The sequence below is a fragment of the Camelina sativa genome, chromosome 3, assembly GCF_000633955.1.
Source record: "Camelina sativa cultivar DH55 chromosome 3, Cs, whole genome shotgun sequence".
NCBI classification, from domain to species: Eukaryota; Viridiplantae; Streptophyta; class Magnoliopsida; order Brassicales; family Brassicaceae; genus Camelina; species Camelina sativa.
The window spans coordinates 11,399,471-11,424,435 of NC_025687.1; the positions used below are offsets into that span (position 1 = coordinate 11,399,471).

Sequence of the window (24,965 nt, forward strand, 5' to 3'; positions counted from 1 at the left end):
CGATGATTAAAGATGATCAGACCATTTAATCTCCCATGCAGTACGGGTAAGCACTTAACACTGAAATAATATGCTATAATATTGTCAGAGAAATGTATATTTTTGTATACACTTTTTTGTTTTCTGTATTTGATGTCATGCTTAATTATATCATAGTATTCAAGAATATCTTCACTGCAATTTTAACCATCTATAGTCTAGTTTTTAGTTATATAGAAAATTATTTATAGTCTTCCCATCTGCACACAAGTGGATGTGTGTGTTTACTATATATATTACGCTTCTTCGTCATACACAAATTTTAGTTGGTCGATTCGGAAATCACCTATACGACATTTAGCTTTTTCATGCAATACATTTGTTCCCCCATACATGCATATCATGCGGTGCGCCACATATACGTGGCTAGTTAAATTTCTTTTGGCTAGCTTATTTATTTAAATAAAGAACAATCTACTTAATAAATAAAATTAATAAAATTGGTTTTCATCATATCTTTTATCAAGGAAAGACAAAATGTCAATATATAAATTATTCAAAACTCACAGATTTTTTTGTAGTTTAATTGATATCAACATCAATAAGCTTTTCTCCATATTATAGTATAATAAGATTGAGGAGCAGGAGAATGTAGTGAACATGAGACCGTTATGGATACTAAAAGCATATAGAACATAAAACAGAATGTCTACGTGTTTGCATCCTTTCTATCCAGTGAAAAGCCATAAGGGCTTTTCTTCCAAATTCGTATTCTCTTTCACTCTTCCCTTTAACCCAAATTTGCGTCTATATTCAAAATGCATGCCTTGGTCATCATCTTTGAGCTCTCTCTTTTTCTATCTATTCCTGGTGACGGTCATATACATAAAATATAGGGATTGTCCTGTAAAGCATTTAACTATATATAGAAGCGTGACTTCTTCCATCTTCTCAAACCATGCATCAACCTCTTGTATTCATATTTCTACCAATATATATGTACATGCAAAGCTAAAGTGTAAATGAAAACTAGAAACGTCATTCTTGGTTGGATGTCTCCTAGAGTTCCTCTGAGCACTTCATTGGTAATACAGTTTTCGTGTATGATGATTACCCACTGAAGTGTTTGGGGGAACTCCCGGACCCATTCAACAGATTTCAACCTAGCAAGACGTTATTAATTAATTTCAATTATACATTTCAGTCTTATATATAATCCATTTTACCTTACTAGATTTTTAAGGTTTTAATTGTTTTTTTAAATGGCTTATAGGTCGATGCATGTGACAACACATTGGCTACGATTTTAGTTATATTGACGTCAAAAGAAAAAGACAAAAAAAAAAACACAGAAAGGTTAAAAAGCTTATGAATCTTGACATGGTGGGAGAGTCTTAATTTGACCAAATAAGGTATGTTGTCGATCAAAGAGTGGGATTCGGTTTGGTTTTGGACTTTTGAGTAAAGATAACAAGATATTTTTTAATCTAAATTACTATTGTATTTCTTCCATACAGATTTTTGTTTTAGAAAGTCTTTTTCTTATAGAGCACATCCTCGAGAGAGTCCCGGTGAAATATTTGCTGAGGTTCAAGACTGTATCCAAACAATGGAATTCAACGAGAGAATTCTTCAAGAAAAGACACTTGACGCACCGTCATCAATCAAGAGGTCCAGAATTTCTTATTGTGTCCTTACTTCGTTACAAGGATGCTTCTAGTGACCCGGACATAGAATCTATAAGAAATATTGTATCCAAGCAATGGAAATCAACGATCGACTCCATATTCTTAGACGAAAAGCAGTTGATGCCCTGTCATCAATCAGGAGGTCAAAATATTTTTACGGTGTCCGTACTTCGTCACCATGATATTTTTTGCAACTCTTCAAGATATGGATTTGGTCATGTGTTACCAAGATTTCTTGTTGTGCTAATATCTTATATAATATGAGAAGGTTTTTCATAACTTTTGCTAATATTTTGACATTTGGCATTCTCTTTTGATGACACATATCATCCTTTATTTTAACTTTGTTTATTTTATTTTAAAGATTTTCCATTTTCTCATTTTTTTCTTGCATTAGTTAACAAATTTAATGAAACAATAAACCACCCAATTAATACTATAATTTAAGACAGGTAAACACACCACTCCACTAACTTTTGTCAACTGTATAAGTCAAAATTATTTAATGACTATACAATACATATTAAGACACATAAATTAGAGAGGAGTAAATTACCAACAATGAGGAACAAAAATTTGGTATATACAAATTAAATTTTGATTATTAACTAACAGATATTTCAGTGTATCAATGACTCGGATTTCAAACATTGAGATATAATAGTGCTAATATAAGTATAAGTCTACTTACGTCTTCGACTCATACTGGTGTTTCACCTTTCATTTTTTAGTTTAGTGAATCATTCAAATTGTTAAATATTCTTAAGATGGCTCAATTCATATGTTCCTTTTTTGTTTTCCTGTTTTTTCTTTGATCCAAATAAAATTGAATTTTTTTGAACATATATTAGGAACTACAGTTTTTTCTCACATCACAAGTTGAAGCAGATTCTATCGTGGAACATGACTAATACCTAACATGATGTGGTTGAACTAAAGAGGAGGATTGAGAGACATCTAGTTCACTTTAAACGATTGAATATATATGAAAAAAGGAGTGACCATGGGAAATAGAGTCAGTTGCAAGACCAAGGAAAAAACTGGTAGGGGCATAAATTTGTTTATAGGATTCACAAAGAAGAAAACCAGAGGCAAGTGTTTTGAATAATCTCTAAGAATGGTGGAGAGATAATGACAGGTGAGTTTTTTTGAGTGCTCGAAATAATTCTTGATGACATCTGTTTTTGGATGTATAAACTACATAAACTGTGTAGATTTTCATTACACGAATGAAATTACAGATCTTTTGAATCTATATTTATCTTTTTTTTTATATAATACATGTTTGCTTAATAAAATAGATAGTTAAAAAAGGAAACAGAGCCATATGCAATTAACCATATATCGCCACTTCTAAGAATTTGATAAGATATACTTCTATATTAACTATCCAAAAAAAAAAAACCATTTAGGATATTTTTCATATGTGTCATGATATACTATATCAAATGTAGTAATCACTTCACAAAAATATTGAAAGACTGATCAACTTTTTTATTAAAAAAAACCCTTACAACTTAGTTTTACAACCGAACCACCAACTTTTATGCTACCGCACTCTCTTATACCATCTCCAATAGTTTTCCCAATTTTTTTTTCTATAATAGAAGTGAATTTTACTCCAACCCATCTCTATTCTCACCTCTAAAATAGAGATTGTTAAATAGAGGAAAATATAGCAATTTATATTTTAGAGGTGAGAATAGAGATGAATTGTAGTAGAATTCACCTCTATTATAGAATTTTTCTATTACAGAGAAAAAATAGGGATGAGTTGGAGATGATCTTAACCATTATCTTTTTATTACTTCTAAATGTGTTATCACCTCTTCAATGCTATTTATTCTTTCTTACTTTTTTTAAAAAAAAACTGTTTTTAGTCTTCAACAGGGGATCCTATGTATTTGGTCATACATGAGGTTATCGTTCTCTAACATTACAATTTAAAAAAAATGAAAGAAGTATATATTTGAGTAGAGTTATCAAAGAAACATATCCTTCTCTCCATAGTGTCATATTTGGTTTACTTAAGGTGATTAGTAAGAATTGTTAAGTTTATTTAGAGTTTGACATGGTTCTTTATAACATCCATTTTTGGATGAAAACACTAACTAAAGTGGCTAAGATCTTGTCAGATGAATGATATTTTAGATTTTTTGAACTTATATCTTTTTTTAACATTAAATTTTGATCTAAACTTTTGTATAATTTTTATGCTTAATGAAATAAATGGTTAAAAAAATCAGATTCCACATCATCTTTCCAAATAATGAAATTAGAGATATATTGAATCCATTTTTTTTTTTTTTGCTTTACATTCATTTTGGATGCATATGCATAACCTTTTGTATACAAATAACCATATGTGTGCAACCAAATTTGGTCATTTCTTATGCATTTGATAAAATATATATTTTAAATAATCATGTAAAATAAGAAAAGAAGGGAAATTTTAAAATTTCATATATTGTATCATTAAATTAAATAGGTAAAAGTGTGGAGTAAAGTGTGTTTTGATTACATTGACTAGATTATATAAATAAGCATCTTTGCATATTTTAATCTTTGATATTAAAGTATAAGTAGTTTTATTCCTTATTTTTAAGAGAATCCACTCTGTAAATTTTAACTTTATGTTAGAAAATTCATTTAGGATTCTCAACAAACATTGCTACAATCTACCCCTTTAAGCTTTTAAATGAACTCTCTTGTTTTTTTCCTTTTAATTACCCTAATTTTTTTTGAACATTGCTACACTGACAGCAAAAATATTATCACTAAAAAAACCTAGAAATGAGGTTGTCAAAGATAAAAGTCACAAATCAATTTAGGAAAACATTATTTTTTATCTATACCATGAGAAACTATATTCAACAAGTAGTACTCACCTCACAACCTTTTCATTGTTAAATTTAGAATTAGTGCTCTATCAACAATTAGTTAAATGATGTTTCTGTAAAATAACATATATAATTTTAACGAGATAAAAAGTTGTGTTCAGGAAATTTTACAAACTAATAATCTAACCTAGCATTGTCAATTATTTTAAATATAAAAATAATTAACAGTAATTGTATTACAGATGTATATTATTTGAATATATATATATACACTACACCAACTAAATTTTATAAAACCATAAATTATATTACAATTATCAAAATAAAAATTATTTAAAAAATCCACGGGCAACTTTCTAGTTAATAATAAGTTAATTACTTTGCGTAAGAGAGCTTTTTTGGTTGTGTTAATTTGGCGTTAATCCTTTGTTAGATTGATGACGAGAAGGTAGATGCATGGATTATATAAATCAAATGAAGCTTGCTAGATCATTCTCTCTGCATGCCTTTCCGCTGAAAATATTATTAATTAAGACATTAATCTTTATAATCAAATGTGCAATTTGTGTAAGATAGTATAGTGCTCTTTCATGGTTTTTTTTTGTTTTTTTTTCTTGTCTTATATTTCTTCTTCTTTTAAGAGGGAAAAGGTGTAGGATGTGTTTGTATGTGTATAATGTACGAAAGTCAAAAATGCAAACAGACACAGTACCTCCCTTTCCAAAAATAAAGTACATACACTCAGAAAGCCTAACTATTAACTTTGCTTGCTACTTGACCGAACACGTCGACATCTTATACTAGACAACACCGGATCAGCAAGAGGAGCTCTAACTCTTCGTGTCGCCGATAGAGAAGAGGAGGAAGATGACAATGTCATGACCGATTTTGAAGTAGAACCCGACTTACACATGATCTCAAACTCTTCAAGAGTAGATAACACATCAGACATATTTGGCCTCAACTTAGCCTCTTGATTAATACATTGCAACGCAGTATTAGCAGCCAAACAAGCTCCTTTGTGAGGATACTGTCCTCCAAGCTTTGTGTCCATTATCCTAAACACTTTCCTTTTGTCTCCTAAGTAAGGTTTTGCCCAATCCACCAGATTTCTTTCCACTCCTACTTTCGATTTGTCTAAAGTTGGACGTCCCGACAGTAACTCGAGCAAGACCACACCAAAACTGTAAACGTCGCTTTTGGCCGTTATACGACCAGTGGCAACGTATTCAGGTGCTGCATAGCCTTGAGTTCCCATCACTTGGGTTGATACGTGTGTTCTGTCTCCTGTTGGCCCTTCTTTAGCCAATCCCAAATCAGAAAGCTTCGCATTGAACTCCTACGTAGAGATGGACATATAAATCAATCAGAATTAAATGCGCAAGTCAAAACCAAACCATAATTAATATGTTTTCTTACTTGACTTTTGTTTGGTTTGCATTAAATCTCAACAATCGTACCGAATCAAGTAAAATATTGGAGGCCTTGAAGTCTCGATATATGACTTGAGCATCGTGAAGGAAAGCAAGTCCTCTCGCCGCACTAATCGCCACTTTCATCCTTGTTCTCCACGGAATCGGCTCTGCCCCACCTACACAGTGATACAGATCTTGATTGCAACACTATTTTATCTGTAACATTTTGTAAATCTGTATAGAAACAGAGACCCGTAAGGCCATATAACTTTTAATTTCTTTATTAGTTTGAGACAGTAGACTGTTACTTGGGGGATTCTTACGTCTAAACAGATGATTCTCCAAGCTTCCCTTTGGCATGTACTCATACACCAAAAGCCGAATGTAATCACCCTTCGAGCAATATCCAATTAGTTTGACAAGATTCTTATGGTGAAGCCTCCCAAGACAATCAACCTCCGCCTGCAAAATCAACAATTTCTTATTTAGGTTTCTATAGCTAAAGGCATATATAGAGGGATAAATTAACGAGCTTACCAACCACTGCCTGTGTCCTTGAAACCCTTCCTCTTTAAGCTTTTTGACAGCAACGACCATGCCTGACCCTGGTTTTGAAGGCGATAAAGTGCGTTCGTCGATCCATCCTTGTTAGACATAACCAAAACCGCCTTCACCGATAACACTATTTGGTCTAAAATTCCTAGTGGCTGTCTTTAGCTCGTTAAACGTAAATGCCTTTAGCGTTGGAGATGCTAAGAGCTCTCCTTCACTTTGCGGAGTTTCAAGAGACGTGAAACTCCTGTCATCGCTGCAACATGATGGTTGTATGGTTAAGCTTGAAAGCCGTGACGATTGACCTCTTTTGGCAGAGATTCTTGAGGATCCTGAGGAATCAACACATTTTTTAATCAAATATATATGTCTTAACTCAGTTTAGGACTTTATAATCAGATACAATATATAACAACAAGTTGAAAAATCCGAGAGAGAAAGAAAGGTGTTCTGTAGCATACCACGGTAAGGACTTTCTCTGCTATCTACTTTCTTGGAAGAACCAAAACAATTTCCCATCAGAGAAATTTTAAAATGGATGCAAGAACTGAAATCAAAAGTATCATATCCGAGAAGTGAGCCTATATACAGAAGGAAGAGATCATATAGATCTTGATGTAAGGTAGAGACCGAAGAAAAGGGTATAATGTAACACAAAGAGAAAATGGGAAGAAGAAACAGAGGATATAGACAGGGCGATGAACAAAAATAACATACAAAAGAGAAACGAAAAGCAAAAGAGATGGTCAAACAGAAACAAACGTGTGCGCCACTCATCTCTGATGTGGTCTGCTTTCACTTCCAAAAGATGTATATCCAATATTTACCAGTTACCACTCAACTTAATTCCTTATTTGTTGACATGTAAAAATGTTTAACATCTATATATAATAGCAAACCCACTTTTTTGTGTCTTCTTTAATCTAACAGATAAGATTAGTTCCACTTTTCTATCTAACGGTTTAAAATTATTAATGACTCCAACAGTTGCAAATTTTTTTCCTTCAAATAATCGTGTCTCTTCGTCGTATCCCCATCTATTGCACCTTTTAATTTTTGCATCTTTTTGTCGTACCTTCATCTTTTAAAAATCGCACCTATTAATTTTTGTACATTTTTGTTTTACACCTCTATGTTTTACACCTTTATATTTTACACCTTTTTATTTATTATATATAAACTTTTATGGATTACAAAAACAAGTTTCAAATTTATTGTTTTCAGAGTAATTTTAAAAGTAAAGTAAAAAATAAAATCAAAGATTTGTTTTATTAGAGTGTTTTAAAATTAACCTGCATCAATCTCTATATCAAGGTATTTTTATGAATTTATTAGTATCCATTCCAAAAAATTGGTTTTGTTCCCTCCTCCAATTCGTTCTCATATACTCCCTCTGTCTCTAAAAGATTGATGTTTAGAAGCTTTTACACATTTAAAAAAAACAATGATTACTGAGTTTAAATATATTTTTTTCTTTGACTAAAGAGATATAATTTAATTTTAAACCAAGAACAATTCAAAATTTTAAATATTTTCAATGATTACTTCTTGAAATTTACAAAACATCAATCTTTGTGGAACAAAAAAATATCTCAAAACATCAATATTTATGAGACAGAGGAAGTATAAATTATAGATTAAAGAAAACTTTGGTTTTTCTTAAATGCTCTGTTTGTCTTTAAGAGACTGCTGATGTCATTTTTAATCTAACGGTTGAAGTTAGTTTGTTTATTAATCTAAGGGCTGTGTTTTTAAAAATACATTAAACCATCGGATGTGTCTTTTCAATTGCAACCTTTTTATTCACGTTTTTGTGAAGCATTGCTTCTCCCTCTTCTCACAAATTTTCGTTGTGCCTCTTCATCTCATTTATATATTTAAAACTAAAGAAACTGTGAAACAAAAATTATTAATAGCGAGCTCTTCCAAATCTCTTTCCCACGGCAATGCCGCAAACCCATTTTAATGCTTGTGATCACACTATTATTCACAAAATAATCATAATTCCACTGCCGCCAAAAAACCAGATTTTATGGCAACTATAAATAGCAACTTTAATAAGAGATATACATTAATACATAATACATGAAGACATGAACCTGGGTTTGCCGAGTTCGTGTGACAGGAAACAAAACCACAAAAACGATGAGAAAGGTAGGCAACCATGTGCTATCATGCATAAATTTACATGTTCAACAAAACGATTAAAATATGATAGTAACAATAATTCTCTTCAATAAAGGATCTCAACTTTAAATAATAAAACTTCATTCATCGTTTCAAAATCATTAGATTAAATTATGTATCATTCCCAGAAAAAAAAAATCAGAATTTATTACTATTCGAACTGCAATTGTATCGCTGTGAAAAGAGGCCAAGACAACTTCTCCCAAGTGGGATTGACCGAAACGTAGGGGTTGTTAGTGAACATTAATTCATTTAGTAATAGAATAGTTTTTTGGTGTAGATATGATGAATAGGCGTTGGTGTTTTGAGAAATGGGTTTAAGAAAAAAGCTTGACGATTTTATCAACAAAGTGCAGTTTTTTATCTTTTCCACCAAACCGATCAGTCGACAATAATATGTGTCATTGAAAAGCTTTTGTTTCTTAAATTTTTCCTTTGAACTTCTTTGAGAATATTTCATAGATTATGAAATTATTCTAATTCTGGTAGAAAAAAATATGAAATTTGAGGAGTTCCGTTGGGATAGAACAATTGGCAATTCCTTCAATACATAGGGAAAAAGATTTGTAGTATTCATCACATTCGTGGCACTCTTATTTTTTCCTCATCAACGCCATGTGCCATATTTAAAAGATGACTATGGTCGTAAAGAGATTATAGTGTTGGTTACCACAACAACAGTTTGATTTATTGTTAGCTTGATCTCTCATGGAATAATTTTTATTTTTTGTAGTTTATAAAATAAATTGAAATGGTTACCAAAGGGAAAACAAGAGCTGCCGCAAAACAAGAGTTGAAACCACAAATCCAAAAACGTACACTTTGTCCTGCGGCAACCAAGATTTGTTCCCTGAGTTTGTTAATAATCTTGTCACACCGAGCTTTACAGATATCTTGATTATTAAACTCTGCAGCTGGCTATTCAATTTCCTTGAAATAAGATTAACATTTCTATCTATATATAATAGCAAATTCATTTTTGAAGATCGACTTTAATCTAACGGATGAGATTATTTCTATTATCTCATTTTACGGTTTAGAATTATTAAAGATTCCAATAGTTGTAAGTTATTTTTTCCAATGATCATGTTTCTTCGTCGTACCTCCATCTTTCAAAAATCGCACCTATTAATTTTTACACATCTATGTTTTACACCTCTTTATTTATTATATATAGATTTTTATGGACTATTAAAACAAATTTTGAAATTATTGTTTACTAAGTATTATTTTGATTTTAAACTTACAAGTTAATAAATAAAATCAAAGAATAGATTTATTAGAGTGTTTTTTAAAAACAATTTATATATAATAGCAAACCCATTTTTAGAGGTCAATTTAAATCTAACGGATGAGATTGTTTTTAATGTCTCATCTAACGGTTTAGATTTGTTAATGATCTCAAAAGTTGCAATATTTTGATCCAAAAGTTGTGTTTCTTCGTCGTACCCCAACTTTCAATATTTGCACTTGTTAGTTTTTGCACCTTTTTATTTCACACCTTTTTGTTTTCATACCTTTTTGTTTTCACACCTTTTTGTTTATATATATATATATATATACATATTTTTATGGACTTTGAAAAGATTTTTTTTTTTTTAGTATTATTTGCTTTCAATTTATTAATCAACATTGATTCACTCATCTTTGTTAAAATTTGGATTGTTTTATTTATTGGATCCTTCATCTAACTTTTGTTTGGTGTCGTTTTCCATTTATACCGCAACAATCATCTCTTTCAAGTATTAATATAGGTAATTTATTATTTTATTTTAATTTATTAATCAACATTGATTTACTCATCTTTGTTAAAATTTGGGTTGTTTTATTTATTGATTTATTTATCTAACTTTTGTTTGGTGTCATTTTCCATCTAATACCCACATCGATCATATCTTCCAAGTGTTATACTTGATTTTATCTTATTAGTCAATTTGATTGGTTGTAGGCTTGCAACTATGAGCTTTTTCTCCCTGGTTCTCTTATTTTTTTGTTTTTGTAAATTTCAATAGAATAATGATTTAAATTTTGTTTGATGTGAATATCTTTCAAAATTGATTATATGAGTATGATTCAACAAACCTAGATTCATATATCTTTACATTATTCTCTTATTGTCCCTCAATTGATTTATATATATATATATAAAAAAAAAAAATTTAATTTGGTTAATTTGGGAGATGGTAAAGGATGGAGACACATTAAAAGTACCCATGGACCTTATAGCCCGTTACCACCAAATATATGCATCAACGATTTTCTCTACTATGGTGCTTATAGCTTATCCCAAACCAAAGATCTATTTGTCGTGTGTTTTGATGTTAGATCTGAGCAACTCAGTTTTATCAAAGCACCTAACGTTGTCCTGCAATGGAAGAAGGATGCAGTCTTCATAGACTACAAAGGGAAGCTAGCTTCCATTGTGAGAGACCCCTATTGTCGCTTCACCAGTTTTGATTTATGGATACTAGAAGACCCTAAGAAACATAAATGATAAAAGAAAACTTGTGTTTTTCCCTTCTCTGTGTGGGATTATGTTGGGAATGTCAAAGTATGTATTCCTGGCATCAACAAGGCTGGTGAGATCATTATTGCCCCACAGAAGTTGTCATACGATGTTCGACCCTTCTACATTTTCTACTATAGTGTTGAAACAAAGAAAATGAGAAGAGTCAGGCTCCTAGGAATTGGAGATGATGAAGAGTTTAGGCGCTCTTATGGATTCCGAAACCATGGTGATTGTCTTGTCCGTATCGCACCTCAACACATCGAGAGTATTGCCTTTCTAAAGGATCTATGATTTGACTTGATTCCGATGATCCTAATGTAGAAAAGAGCACTGGAAACTCTGGTTTTTTCTTTATTGTTAATTTATTTTTATGCGCTGATTTTTTAACACTTAAATTTAAGACCTGACTTGCACGTCATTTCAAGCTATTCAAACATTGTTTGGTAAATTCACTATTATTAATTATTACTTTCTTGCATTTTCCTTGTGTTTACTTTAATAACTAAAAAAAAAATCTTTTATTATTAATGTTTTTATTCTACTTATTTTCTGAATTCGTAATTATTTACTTTAGTATATGAAATATTTGAATTTAGTCATTTAAAAAAAGTACACACAAACCCTTACAAGAAATTGTATTTTAGAATGGGTTGTATGTCCCTCTTCACCACACTGTATTTGATTTGTTATGAATATGCATCTGATTTATTATAATTTGGCATGGAACAAACAATTAGTAGGGAGATACCATTGCAAAAATGAAACAACTAAACTTTGCTTTTGCTACAAAATTGGAGGAGGAGTGTAGAGCGGATTGATGACACATCGATAAAATGACTTCTAATCCTTAGTCATTCAAATATGTCCCTAACATTTTAAGCGTTAACCAAATTTCTTAGATTTGTTCTTCATAATATTTATCATTTTTTAAATAATGTTTTGTAAAAGGAAATGTGTGTACACAATCAATTCATCATCAAAAGGGGTATAAAGGAACATAAATGTAGTGTTCCTTCCAAATCAAAATTACCTGATGTTTTCGTGAGTTTTATTTGTTTAAACCTATTTGATATTTTCATATTTTAATTAAAAAGTTAACTTATATTTGTATAGTTTATGACCGGTTGGTCGATCGTTTGGTCTTCTTCCCTTCTCTTTCTCTTGCATCTTCTTGAAGAGTTCAAGGTAATTTTCAACAGTTTGTACTTTACAATGTTGATTCCACTCCTTTTATTATTAATTAGCACTGGTAATGTTATTTTTCAGGTTTAGTTTGCATGTTTTGAGGCTAAGTTAGTTAATTCTCCATGTTTGATGACCGACTCTGTGATGCTGATCCATTCTAAATTGCAGGCCTCTATTAGCTAATGAGGATAGTTAGTTATAAGGCATATCCAAAACTTCAAGCAAATAAGGCTGAAGATGCTTTTGACATAGTGATGTAAAGGAAACATGGGAGATGGTCGAACTCAAACAGAAACAAACAATTTCAATATGTGTATATGTTACAATTATGCGCCTCTGCCTAGTCTCTTGGAAATTTCATTGCCTTCTCTCTCTCTCTCTCTCAAAGTTTCTCTCCTCTCTTCCACAAGACAATCGTTTACACTATGCCATATCTGGTAGTGATCTATATTTTTCAAGACACAACATATTTGTTCGTTTTGCTGTCACCGGAGACGATGATGATGAATTCAAATTCATTTTGTCGTTGCTAGCTTAACATTCTAATATATTATTGCAATTCATAATCAATCAACATTTAAACTTATTAGTAATGATGTATCTCTTTCTATCTCGAACTAGTCAAACATAACAGGTAACAAGATTTGATGCAATTGATAGCTTGAATTAGAACAAGGAGGAGATGTTACAATTACAATTACATTTAAACTGATTAGTAATGATGTATCTCTCTCTATCCCGAATTAGTCAAAGAGAATTGGAAACAAGATTTGATGCAATTGATAGCTTGAATTAGAACAAGGAGGAGATGTTACAAATACAACTATATAGCTCTCTGCCTAGTCTCTTAGAAATTTCATTAAAATGAAGAGAGGTGAAAAGAGAACGAAAAGAGGAAAAGCAAAACCTATCATATCCTTCATCCTTGAGCCCAAAAGTCAGTGAAGAATGGTTTGTTCTAGTTCCTCCATGATCAAGGGATCTTCTTTGAGCCAAGGGATCTTTCTAGTTCCTCCATGAACACTACATTGAAGAAGTGATAATTAGAAACAGCATATGAAAAGGAGAGAGAATCTGACCTGAAGATCTCAGAGAATCGAGTATCTTGTTTTGAAGATGTTATAATTTGAAGCTTTTGATCTCATCGAGAAGATCCTCACGAGACAACACACCCTTGTTGAAGAGTTTTAAAACGTCATAAAGGCTTGTAGGAGAACTTTGTTGCCATCGAGAGAAAGAAGAATCGTGTACGGTTTAAGGGTTTTGGGCACCATCTTCTTTGAGCCAAAGGATCTCTCAACTTCTTGAATAAAAGCTGCAAAAATCAAATCAATCAAACAGAGATGAAACAGAGAAAACTCATAAATGAAAAAACATAGATGAATTCGCCATTTTTGATAAATAATTACAATGAAGTATTTAATAAAGAGTTTTTAAAAAAATTAGTTGCTTTGTTTACAAATCATCTTCCAAGACTGTTTAATAGATTCAAAAAGATCCTGACCGTCGTTTCAAATGATGAACATGAGGATGATACCATTTTTAATTAATGTCAAATAATAATAATAAACTCATTTTCGAAAATAAGATTATTAACGTTAGAAGAAATAATTAGTAACTATCATTATTAATGATTAGATAAATTGAACTACAAAATTACTTTAGAGTCTGTGAATACAAAAATTAGTAATGATCGTCAATGAAAAGAGCATAAATGGAATCTTTAAATTTGAGAGAATCGAGTATTTTGTTTTGTCTGGTTCATCTGATTTTGTTATCTCCTAGTGATTGAATCCTAGTTATTGAAGAATCTTTGGAGGAAATCAACTAATATTATTTGTTGAGTCTTGAAAAGTTTCAAGATGGACAAATTAAATCTTCATCTTCAAGAGAAATCGCATAAGGGCAAAGTGAGTTTGAAAATTTAGGTGGAAAAATCAAAGTATTTGGACTTGTTCATTTTCCTGATGAAATTCTAAAATTCTCTCAAACTATCAAGTTTAAATATTTTCCATATCATTCTCTCTTCATGTAAATTAATTTACGGATTGTTATAAATGGTTTTGGCAAAATTACTTGAAGAGCTAGATAATTGTTGACATATCTGTTAATGGATTTTTGAATAGATATTGGTTGAAATAGATAAATATTTAGGTTAATGTTAATTTATATTTTATTATAATTATTATTTAAATACTATAAATTAAATTAATGGTAAAGAATTATAAAAATACACATATTTAGTTATATCAATAATGTTTTTTTTTCTAGTTAGTACTCAAATCATACTTCAATCGTTTGTCAATATTCAAGAATATAAAAGTAATCACATCTCATATGAATTCGCTTTATAAAACTATACATGAGATATGAAATGAAATATCTTATTTTTCTCTTCAATAAGCATTTGGAGCATTTTACTAACTAGTCACTATTCCTTATGATAAGTGATAACAGTTTTGGAATAAGGCTGAATTAATGTGATAACCATTTGTTGGCCTAACTAAGTCTAGTGCATTCAAAAACAATATAAAATTTATTCCATAAAATATGTATATAGGTTGCTAGTCCCTCCAAAATATTATGCGCTCATGACTCTAAAGTTGTTGTTTTTCTGATGAATAGTTGATAGCCACTCGACGAATTGGGTCCGTTGAATTAGAGTGTAAATAAAGTATATCTAAAGTAAATGGTGAAGATGTTAGAATGGTGAACCTCATGACTCTTACGTATTTCTAATCATGTATTAGAATAGAGATAACCCCTATTTCTATCACTATAACAGTATAATATAAGATATTTCTTGAAGCATTTTCGTATTTAGTTCTTTACTCATCATTTGCATGCATCAGGCTATTCTAGCTCTCTTCAATGGGGAAGGTAGTGAAGAAACATGGGTGTCATATGACCTCCATGGCATGTTTAATTTTTAGTTTATTTGTAAAAATAATTATTTGACAAGAAAGCTATTGACACTCTTTTATAAATTCTATTAACCCCTCTTAGATACACAAATGTAATTTAGAGATAAATATTAAGCCTTTTAAAGCTCATATATCACAAATAAGTTGAAAATATAAATATACCATTCATTTTCTCTATAGTTTATGAGATCATTAACCCTTATTAACAATATTGGTTGGCCTTTTTGACCAAACTAACAGCTTCTTAACAAAATTTTAATTTATGTTGTTGCTAAACCTAGTTATAAGTTGATTGAAAACTCTATATTTGTAATGATATTTTTGTAAATAAAATTTCTATTTATATAAAATGAATTTATGACCCTCTTAATTAGCTTTTCTAGCTCTGCCAGTCTATATTAAATCATAATTTAGTACTCAAAGTGGTTTTGTGGAGATCATGCATTTTGTAAAGATTGATTATGTATCTATACTAGTATTTTTGCAGCATATTTTGCTCAAAAATATGCTTTGGAAACATTTACTATTGAATATCATTAGAGGTTTATATTCATATCCAAACAAGTTTAGTTAACTCTCTCTACTATACTTATAACCAAACACAATTAAATTATTTTAAATATCAGTATATGTAACGTTCTGCAATTAATATAGATATTTATAAGATTTATTCCAGATTTTAAAACATTATTCTCCTATCATCTCTTTTTGATTTTAAATTCTAAATGTAGTGAATCATCATATAATACATAAAGTTAATAAAAATGTATATTTTCTGCATATATTGTGATTTGATTTTTTTTAAATGAACATATATTACTCAATTAATATAAAAAGTGTGTGTTCCAACATATATATATATAGTAAATTTTACCGTATATAGTAAATTATAAAATTTTAAGAAGTTTATAATTTAAAACTTATATATCTAAACTTAATAAAAAATTTAAAATTATAAATATTTAAACATATTAAATTTTTAAAATAACACAAAGCAGTTACATTACATGACGGGTTATATGATATGACATGATTGAATTGATAATACTAAAAAATAAAATATCATTAATATGATACTTTAATACCGATTAAATCCTCATTTTACTATTTTAACAACACCAATATAAAAAATATCGAATCAAACTGATTTAATTAATATTATATTAAACAAAATTTGTTGTGCAGTATACCGCAGATTATATAGTAAATCATTAAAATTAACAAAATAATATATTAATAAAACTAGTATAAAATAGTATATTAATAAAAAACAAAAAAAAAACTTGTTTTGCGATATATTGCGGGTCATATTCTAGTTTACTTGATAGATGAGATGAGTCCTTGCCAAAATTGCTTTCTAAAGTCCAATTCTTGGTTTCGGCATGTGTGTATACATATATTTATAAACCTAAAATTTATTACAATTTCGACCATTATTGACAAAAGTAAAATACCTTTTTTTTATGTTCACAAAGGAAATTAAAATGCTATTAAAGTGCATTGCAAAGTGAAATGGCAACGAATGATTTTTTTTGCCAACTCTTTAAACAAAGTCCAAAACATTGAACCGCTATCTTTTATGTCATTGCCAGTCACATGCATTTCAATCCCAACTCTCTCTTTTTTTTTTCCTTTTTTTTTTGTCTCTTTCCTGTTTCTTTTCTTGAAATGCTATGTTAATTATCTGCAAAATAGGCATATTTTACAATAGATAATCATTACCGATAAGAAAATGGGAGTAAATAAAAATAATGTTTGTTATATATTAGTTATAGAACACATGAAATGGGACCAAATTTATGGAACAAATGAAATGTAAACTCCATCCAATTAAGGATTAATTCATACTTTCCGCATTACGTTCCTGCCGGTCATCTATGTTCGGATTGTCCATTGGAAGTGAGTACTTAATTAGGGAACTAAACCTCCTTGCACATGGCCACATACCTAGTTATTCTTTACAGGTAATTAATAATTTTGTTAGACTCATAAAATTAAGATTTGTTTAAGTTTTTAAAAAGAGTTGTTCTTAGAGGAGTGGAATTGCGTGTTGGCATATGTAGAACTGTCACCCTAAATGCCAAAGATTTTAAATTTGCGAATAAGAAAATATCATTAGAAAAGTACTGCAGTAACCTATAAAACATTAGATTAAGGAGAATGCACATGATCCCATGAAGATTCTTGAATTAATTAAATCCAAAATAGCGCATTTTACAATCTTAATCTCCCCTAGGTGTTTGGTTGTCAACGTTATATATATATATATAATACGAAGATCAAATCCTCTTGCCTTCAGGATTCTGTCGCTTTCTTGTTCCCCAATCAATTTTTTTTTATAACCCCATCTCTTCGTAAACTAATCACTTTTTAACTTTTCCATCCTTCCACAAGCTTTTTAATTTTTATTGCCGTGGTTAATGTAATATACTCTTTCAGTTTTACTTTACGTGTCAACTTATGTCTTGTTACACATATATATATATCGCATTCCTCCTGTATACTTTCTCATTCCATAAAAAGGTAAAGATGGTTTAAAGTTTCTGTAAGAGATAGCTGATAAGTCGTCTGATATAATTAATTTGGAGTCGTCGCCTCGTCGGGCGATGTCAGTGTCGATGAAAGGGTAAAAAGTGTTGGGTCCATTTTCAGAAAGGAGAATGACCACTTTCCAACCCTATTTGTCCTCATCCTCTCCTCGGAATCTGTAAAATTGATGCTCTTTCTTTCACACTTTTCTACATTTACTTCAATCGTACCATTTAACTTATATGATTTCTACAGTTTATAAATAGAATTCATAATCAGTATTTAATACTAGTAGTAAGATTTTATATTCCTTAATGGGACTAAGACATTTTATCTATAAATTAATATTTATTTATCATCTATTTAAGGGTGATGTCCTCCTTCATTTTGTGTAGTGTTTTATTTTTTTCACCCGACAGAGTGATTTATGACATAAGCATAATTGGTTTCACGAAAAAGTCTTTTTTGGTGGATTTTAATTTTTTTTTTAAAATTTCTTAGCGTTTCTGGATATGAGTTGTACGATATATACAGCCACATGGTTCAGGCTTTTTTTTATTGTCTAATCATCGGTCCCATATGATTGATTAATTATTATATTATATGATGAAAATTCCCCCATATTACCAAAAAAATACACTAGTGTGATCTTTTGCTTATGCATATAGATAGCTAGACTAATCATGAATGGGATCATCTGATCACTTAAGAAAAAAAACGAGAATGTTTAAATTCAATTTGATGCAAAAAATAATAATCGAACCACAATTCAATTGTAATGTTGCTGATCAAGCCATGGCCAAAATCCAGACTGGTCATCAATTCCACAGAACATGTTACTGATACTGTTCTCTTCTTTCACCATTCTCTGTTCTGACGATGAATTCTGAAAGAACTGCATCGTTGTAGCTGTCGGTGGATGGCCTAGAGCGCATTGGCTGTCTATCTCCGGTGGTCTGATGTCACCAGAAATGTTCTCACTTCTGTCACTACAAGAACCTTCTGTTTCTTTGTTCAGATTGATTGATTCTATTGGCTCTCTGCTTTTCAATGCCATTACCTGCATAGTTTAATATAATACCATCTAAGAAACTCCTAAAAGACCTAAGAAACAGAGCTGAGCTTGAATCTTTTGTTGTGTTATGAAATATGAAGTTTCTTGTTTACCTGAGCTTGAAGCTTTTGGTTTTGAGTTTGAAGAACTTCGTTCTCATCTCTAAGACTCTCGAACTGACGCTTAAGTATGTCGTAGTCTTTCTCGAGCTGTTTTGTCTTGGATCGAGCTCTTCTGTTTTGGAACCAAATAGCGATTTGTCTAGGTTGCAATCCCAAGGCACGAGCCAGCTCTATTTTTCGATCTGACTCGAGTTTGTTACCAATCTCGAAGTTCTTCTCTAGCGTCTTCAATTGCTCCATGTTCAACCTCCTCTTCTTCTCTCCCATCTTAGATCCATCGTCTGAGTACTCTTCCTCACCGTTCATATCTAAATTGCAAAACCCTTGTACGTTGTTTATTGGAGATCTCTTACCTAGGAACCCTGAAAAACAGAGCAGATCGTGAGAAGCAAAAACAGAGGATTTGAAAAAGTTTAACAAAAGGTGTTATGCGATGTATGTACCGTTGAAGTCTTGAAGGAGTTGGGGATGATCTTCTTCTTGTTGTTGATGGTTTTGGAGACTGAAATTTTCAGGGAAGAAAGCTAAGCCATTATTACAAGACATGTCTCTTGTTAGTTGTTTTGTTTATCCTCCACCACCTTGTCTTGGTTCAGAGTAGATAAAGAAAAATTAAACAAAGAAGAGAAGGATGGTGGTGAAATGAATCGGGTTAGACTATACACCACTTATAGGCTAAATACTAGCTAGGCTAGGCTAAAAAATTGTTTTTCTATTCTTTTTCTTTATTATATGAGTATATAAAATAGGAGACAAGACTCAAAGCCGATAAGAGAGACAGAGAGAGAGGTGATTATACTACGTTCACGTTGTATGAGTATATAGCCATATAGGTATTGGAAAGGGTGGATATGGGCTTGTGCATTGTATCCAACCTGTTAGATTGGGTATAGTAGATTAGAGATGGATTTTTTTGTGCAAATTTGTTTAGATTGTTTATTATGGTTCTTTACAACAAAATAGATTATACATTGATTTGGTTATGTGATATTTTTATAAGGTACTTTGAGTAAATTATATACGATACTCAAAACTTTTGATTTAAAAATCTAAAGACATCAAAATACTAACATTTCACTATAATATTAGAGTTAAATAGTTTTTTCTTTCAACAACATACATTATATCGATTTAAATTTGGATGTTAAGGCCCTACATGCTAATTCTCACTAGTCTATGATATGATTAGACATCTTCTTTTAAAAAGCCTTTTTACAGAACATGAGGTTTTTTTCTCTATGGTAGGTAAACATACTTTCCGGGAACAAGAGTCCTTCATCACTACACTACAGATTGTGTTTTGACACAAAGCCCACTTTTAAAGGCGAGGCTGGTCTCTTCTTTTTCATTTTTTTTCTAAGATTCGAATTATCAACTTTCTTAGACATTTTGGTCGGACTTATGATAAAATACTTTAACAACTACTGTACATATTAGTCGCCCCTATCAAATTATTTTTTATATTCTAAAAGTTTTACAAATTGTGTTTAAATGTTTATGAATAACCCCGAGTTACTAAAGGCACACATACTTTTACTTGTATGAATTTTGTATGTTCCATGAGATTTGAAAAGGTGCAATTTTTAACATGTTCTCTAAGAATACTTAAGATAGATGATGAAATCTAACGGTATACAAACAAACACATTTAATTATATGTATATACTATATAGATATGGACATGCATGTCTCTTTAAGGATCCGGTTGTTTCTTTACGTTTAGGTTTGTCTTTTTACGTTATAATCTTCTAATCATCATGACACAAAAAAATAAATGGAAACCTAAACGAAACAAAAAGAAGCAACAAGAAGGACAATCGGAACTTACATCATATCATATGGAAACATGAAAGATATGCATGAGCGTCATAAATAGGCTCAAGCTTACTATTGTGGCAAGTGTAGTAATGTGTAATCAAACGTGTGTAGCCACTAGCAAAGGAATCTGCGGTATGTGGTTCTGAAGTCGACTTCCCCTTAAATTTTGGAATCACAAAACTCAGTGTCGTCTTATCTACTTCTTCTCCTCTCTAGTTTTTTTCTTTTTTCTTACTTTTTGATATCTCATTCTCATATATTGTTTGAAAAATGTTAATTTTCTAAGTATTTTTTAATCGTTTTAATATAGCCTTTACAAGAAAAAAATCACTCTACACGCGTCTTCCTTCTTAATGTATATTATGATATCTTCTTGGATTGTAGTACACCATATGTTTGAGAGAACAAACAAAAATTAACATTGCAACAACAGCAAAAAGGAAAGGAAGTCAAGGCTCTTTTGTTAACATAATTGGGCCAAGGCTCATTAGTCAATCATTTAGGGTCGATTGTATAAAGGTTGGTGTACCGGAGTCATTTTTTCCCTCCATGTTTAAATTAAGATGGGTTTTTTCATTGTTGAAGAATTTGTGATAACTCAAACTATTAGATTTCTCGGAAAAATACAAAATATGTATATATATTTCTTATAATATGTTATCACAAATAATGAATTGAGAGATTATCATTAAAAACGTGTTACCATCTCCTGAACGTGTATGACATTATCACATGTTTCTAAGTCATATAGTAATTATTTCATCATGTATGAATTCTTCTTAGAAGAAATATGGAAACCAACATATAGTCCTTTGTGCTCATAAATAAAACCAACCATCGTGACCAAAAAAAAACAAGTATGTGACTTTTAAGGCGCAATAATTTCTGTCTGTTCAAATAAAACTATATGACCTTCTTGCATTCCATATTTTTCCATTTTAATCTACCATGCATATGAATTTGAGAAACTACTTTTCGTATTTGCACGAGATATATATGAAATTCATTTCATTTATTTTAGCGTTTAAATCATAATTTCTTTATTACACCTCGCTATTAATTACTTTCATTATCGACTCAATACGTGTAAATAATACACGACGAAGATCACGCATTAATTAATGATCACATGCAAGATGATTTAAATAAAGTGGCACGACCATACCATACACCATAGATGATATTTAAAAACAGATAATCCAAACTAAACGACCTCGAAAACATCGAGGTCTTCGTCTGTTTCTATCATATTTTAAACAACTTAAATTCAATCACAACGTCTCCACGTTTTTAAATTGCAGATACTTCAAAGCAGAACTCAGTTATTTGCATATACACATGTATAGTATTCTTAATTTCATTAACCAAGAAACTTCAGGGCATTACTCCGATAATCTTCTCAGCAAGTTTAATTATAGCAACATATAACAGTAGAACAACATTAGTAAAAGAAAAAGGAAATGGATTGTGTCATTAATCATAAATATTAGAGGATCTCATGATACAAGGCTACTATACAGCCTAGGTCTGGACCCTCACATACAATTAAGATGCATACATACATACATATAACCATATGTATTATATAATATATGAGTTGGCCTAACAATGTTCCGAAGCCCTAGTTATATCTCATAATATATGAAGTAGAAGTAAACAGATACCCATAATAAGATAAATTTGGTGGCCGGGAATGGATGATTGATTAATAGCTCTCAGATTAATTAATGGCATACGAAGATTTAATAATTAAGCAAGCTCCTAATGATGGCTGCTTCGGCGCTGTTGTCGTCCGTCGAGGCCAAGAGTTCCGACAAACGGTCGCTGAGGTCATCGACCTCTCTGTGTAAGTTCCTGATGTAGTTGCAAGTCTCTTGAAGTACCTTAGACGCTGACACCTGTCCATTTATTAAAACATTTTATCATTAGTCAAAAAGTACAAATATGACGATCATTTAGATCCTTACAAGAGTACGTGACCACATGTGCTACTGCTTTATATCCTTCTTTGTACCGATTTCATATATATCGTCAAGATTTAACAGAAACATTTTTTTCTCATGATTACCACTTCAATGTGCACAACGGTATAAACGGCCACTATTTATTAATCCTATATCTCAGCTATATATAGAATTATGGTGAGTATATAGGTAGAGAAGAGTAATGAGGAGACATGGAGTTAAGGTACGTGGAAGTAGGAAGGGAACAAACTGAGTCCCACACCACCAACTTGTGAATTTAATTGCAAAAAAAACATTCAGAGAACAAACAAGATATATGCATAAATGAGGCTGTGAATTAATGTTACTTTATCTATACGGATACTTAATTGTAGGCCACATGTCTCTACAATACACGCCGTTGGATTTCACCATGCATATTAATTAGTTATTATATACTGTATATGGTTCCAATTCATTTGACCTTTCTAAGTCCATGTGCAGGCGTAGTTATGTGTATACAAAATGAGTATGTAAAAATGCAAGAAAGATAAAAAATTTATTAAAAAAAAGAATTGTTTCTGAAGTGTAGATATATATACCTTGTCAGAACGGCGGCGGCGGAGTTCAGGGATGAGGTGTTGGAGCTTAGAAACAAGATCGGAAATCTGATCGTCAGAGATTCTTGAGCTTCCTGACTGTCTTGAACGTGATGATCTTCTGCTTGACATCTTCTTTCTTAATGTATTATAAGTTTGTGAATTTGTGTGTAGAGAGAGAGAGAAGAATGCAAGAAGGATAAGTAGTTAAATGTGTCAGAGAGAGAGAGAGAATGAGAGTGGAGAAGATGGTGTGGAAGAGGGAAGGAGCAAAGTGGATGTGTTTTTATAATGCAAATTTATGAAGAGAGAGAGAGAAGAGGAAGAAGGAGAAGGTGAAGAAGAAGAAGAAGAAGGAGAAGAGACAAGTGCATGGAGGGAGGGTNAAACATTTTATCATTAGTCAAAAAGTACAAATATGACGATCATTTAGATCCTTACAAGAGTACGTGACCACATGTGCTACTGCTTTATATCCTTCTTTGTACCGATTTCATATATATCGTCAAGATTTAACAGAAACANGACCAACGTCTTGATCGTTACATGTGTAAAACTCAGTACCACGTCGAGTGGTTTTTTTCTATCTTTTTTTTCTTTCTCTTATTCCTATTCCACTTAACCTTCTTTCTATCGAACTATTCACATGGCGTAGTATCCACTTCAATTTAACAACCTTTATTGGAAATTCAAAGCTACATTTTTTCTTTTTTTTTCTTTTCAAGGCTACATGTTTCGTAGCCTTTTTCTCAATGTTGAACACATGACTAATAATAATATTGATAAGATTTGACGGAGTTAAATGTAAACTCTATTGTTTGTCTACAATAAACTATTTAACTAATTAAATTTTCTATCTAATAATATATAAGATGTTAGAGAGAAAACTTGTTAAATAGTTTATTGCTCAGAACCTATCTAAAAGACTGATTAGCGGTTTCCACTTTCCAGTGACTAGGGTATGGGAATGGGACCAATAAAAACATAATAGAAAACACGACCAATTTAAATTAAGTTAATTGGTTCGGTGTTGGCTAAACCCAAATTAAATATGATATCCAAAAATGTTAAACCATGGATCGATCCGCACTCTTTGAAAATCAAAATCAGTCCACGATGCTACAGAGCTTTCCAAAATCGGGCCGAGTAGAATTAACTCATTGCAACATTTTTGGCTATACGCATCCAAGTAGAAAAAACAAAGAAGAAAAACAAAGAATTAAAATAAGAAGGGGAAAGGGACGTAGAAAAGGAGGGGAGGGCCATGGAAACGAGAAGAGGGATCAAGTGGGGTTTAAAATGGCAAAATGTGTGTTTACCGCCAAACTAAACTGTCCCTCTTTGCCTTCTCTCTCTGTCAGTCTCACCATTGCATCCCCACGTTATATGTATAACTTCTTTGTCCCTTTTTTTAATCACTTCCCTCTTATATTAGCTCTTCTCCTCTTTTTTCACCACTTTTACCTTTGTTTTATCATTTCAAACTCTTACATTGGGTTTTTAGAAATTCAATGGTTTTGGAACTTGTATGTTTATATGTACTAGTTCACATATCTATGTTAGATGTAACATCCAAATATTTGAAAGAAAGAAATAAATATGATTACTACATACGTATATA

The 24,965-nt window shown here is 31.2% G+C and overlaps 2 protein-coding genes and 1 pseudogene across 2 annotated transcripts; all 3 read right to left on the reverse strand.

Annotated features, from left to right (window-relative positions):
- Positions 5,265–7,152, reverse strand: LOC104778860 (annotated as a pseudogene).
- LOC104776578 (homeobox-leucine zipper protein ATHB-23) lies at positions 18,389–19,760 on the reverse strand. Its single transcript, XM_010500676.1, has 3 exons — positions 19,428–19,760; positions 18,976–19,346; positions 18,389–18,868 (listed from the first exon to the last, which is right to left on the reverse strand). The coding sequence occupies exons 1-3, from the start codon at positions 19,528–19,530 to the stop codon at positions 18,578–18,580; spliced, it is 765 nt and encodes a 254-aa protein (XP_010498978.1). The 5' UTR covers positions 19,531–19,760; the 3' UTR covers positions 18,389–18,577.
- On the reverse strand, positions 22,248–23,723 carry LOC104776579 (transcription factor PRE6). Its single transcript, XM_010500677.1, has 2 exons — positions 23,348–23,723; positions 22,248–22,700 (listed from the first exon to the last, which is right to left on the reverse strand). Exons 1-2 carry the CDS (start codon positions 23,474–23,476, stop codon positions 22,545–22,547), a joined length of 285 nt encoding a protein of 94 aa, XP_010498979.1. The 5' UTR covers positions 23,477–23,723; the 3' UTR covers positions 22,248–22,544.

Excerpts from the sequence above, each read along its gene's own strand:
- LOC104776578 (XM_010500676.1), bottom strand. The coding sequence starts at position 19,530 with ATGTCTTGTAATAATGGCTTAGCTTTCTTCCCTGAAAATTTCAGTCTC. Across the intron at positions 19,347-19,427 it reads ACTCCTTCAAGACTTCAACG|GGTTCCTAGGTAAGAGATCT; the intron begins GTACATACATCG and ends TCTGTTTTTCAG. Across the intron at positions 18,869-18,975 it reads ACCAAAAGCTTCAAGCTCAG|GTAATGGCATTGAAAAGCAG; the intron begins GTAAACAAGAAA and ends TAAACTATGCAG.
- LOC104776579 (XM_010500677.1), bottom strand. The coding sequence starts at position 23,476 with ATGTCAAGCAGAAGATCATCACGTTCAAGACAGTCAGGAAGCTCAAGA. Across the intron at positions 22,701-23,347 it reads GCCGCCGCCGTTCTGACAAG|GTGTCAGCGTCTAAGGTACT; the intron begins GTATATATATCT and ends ATAAATGGACAG.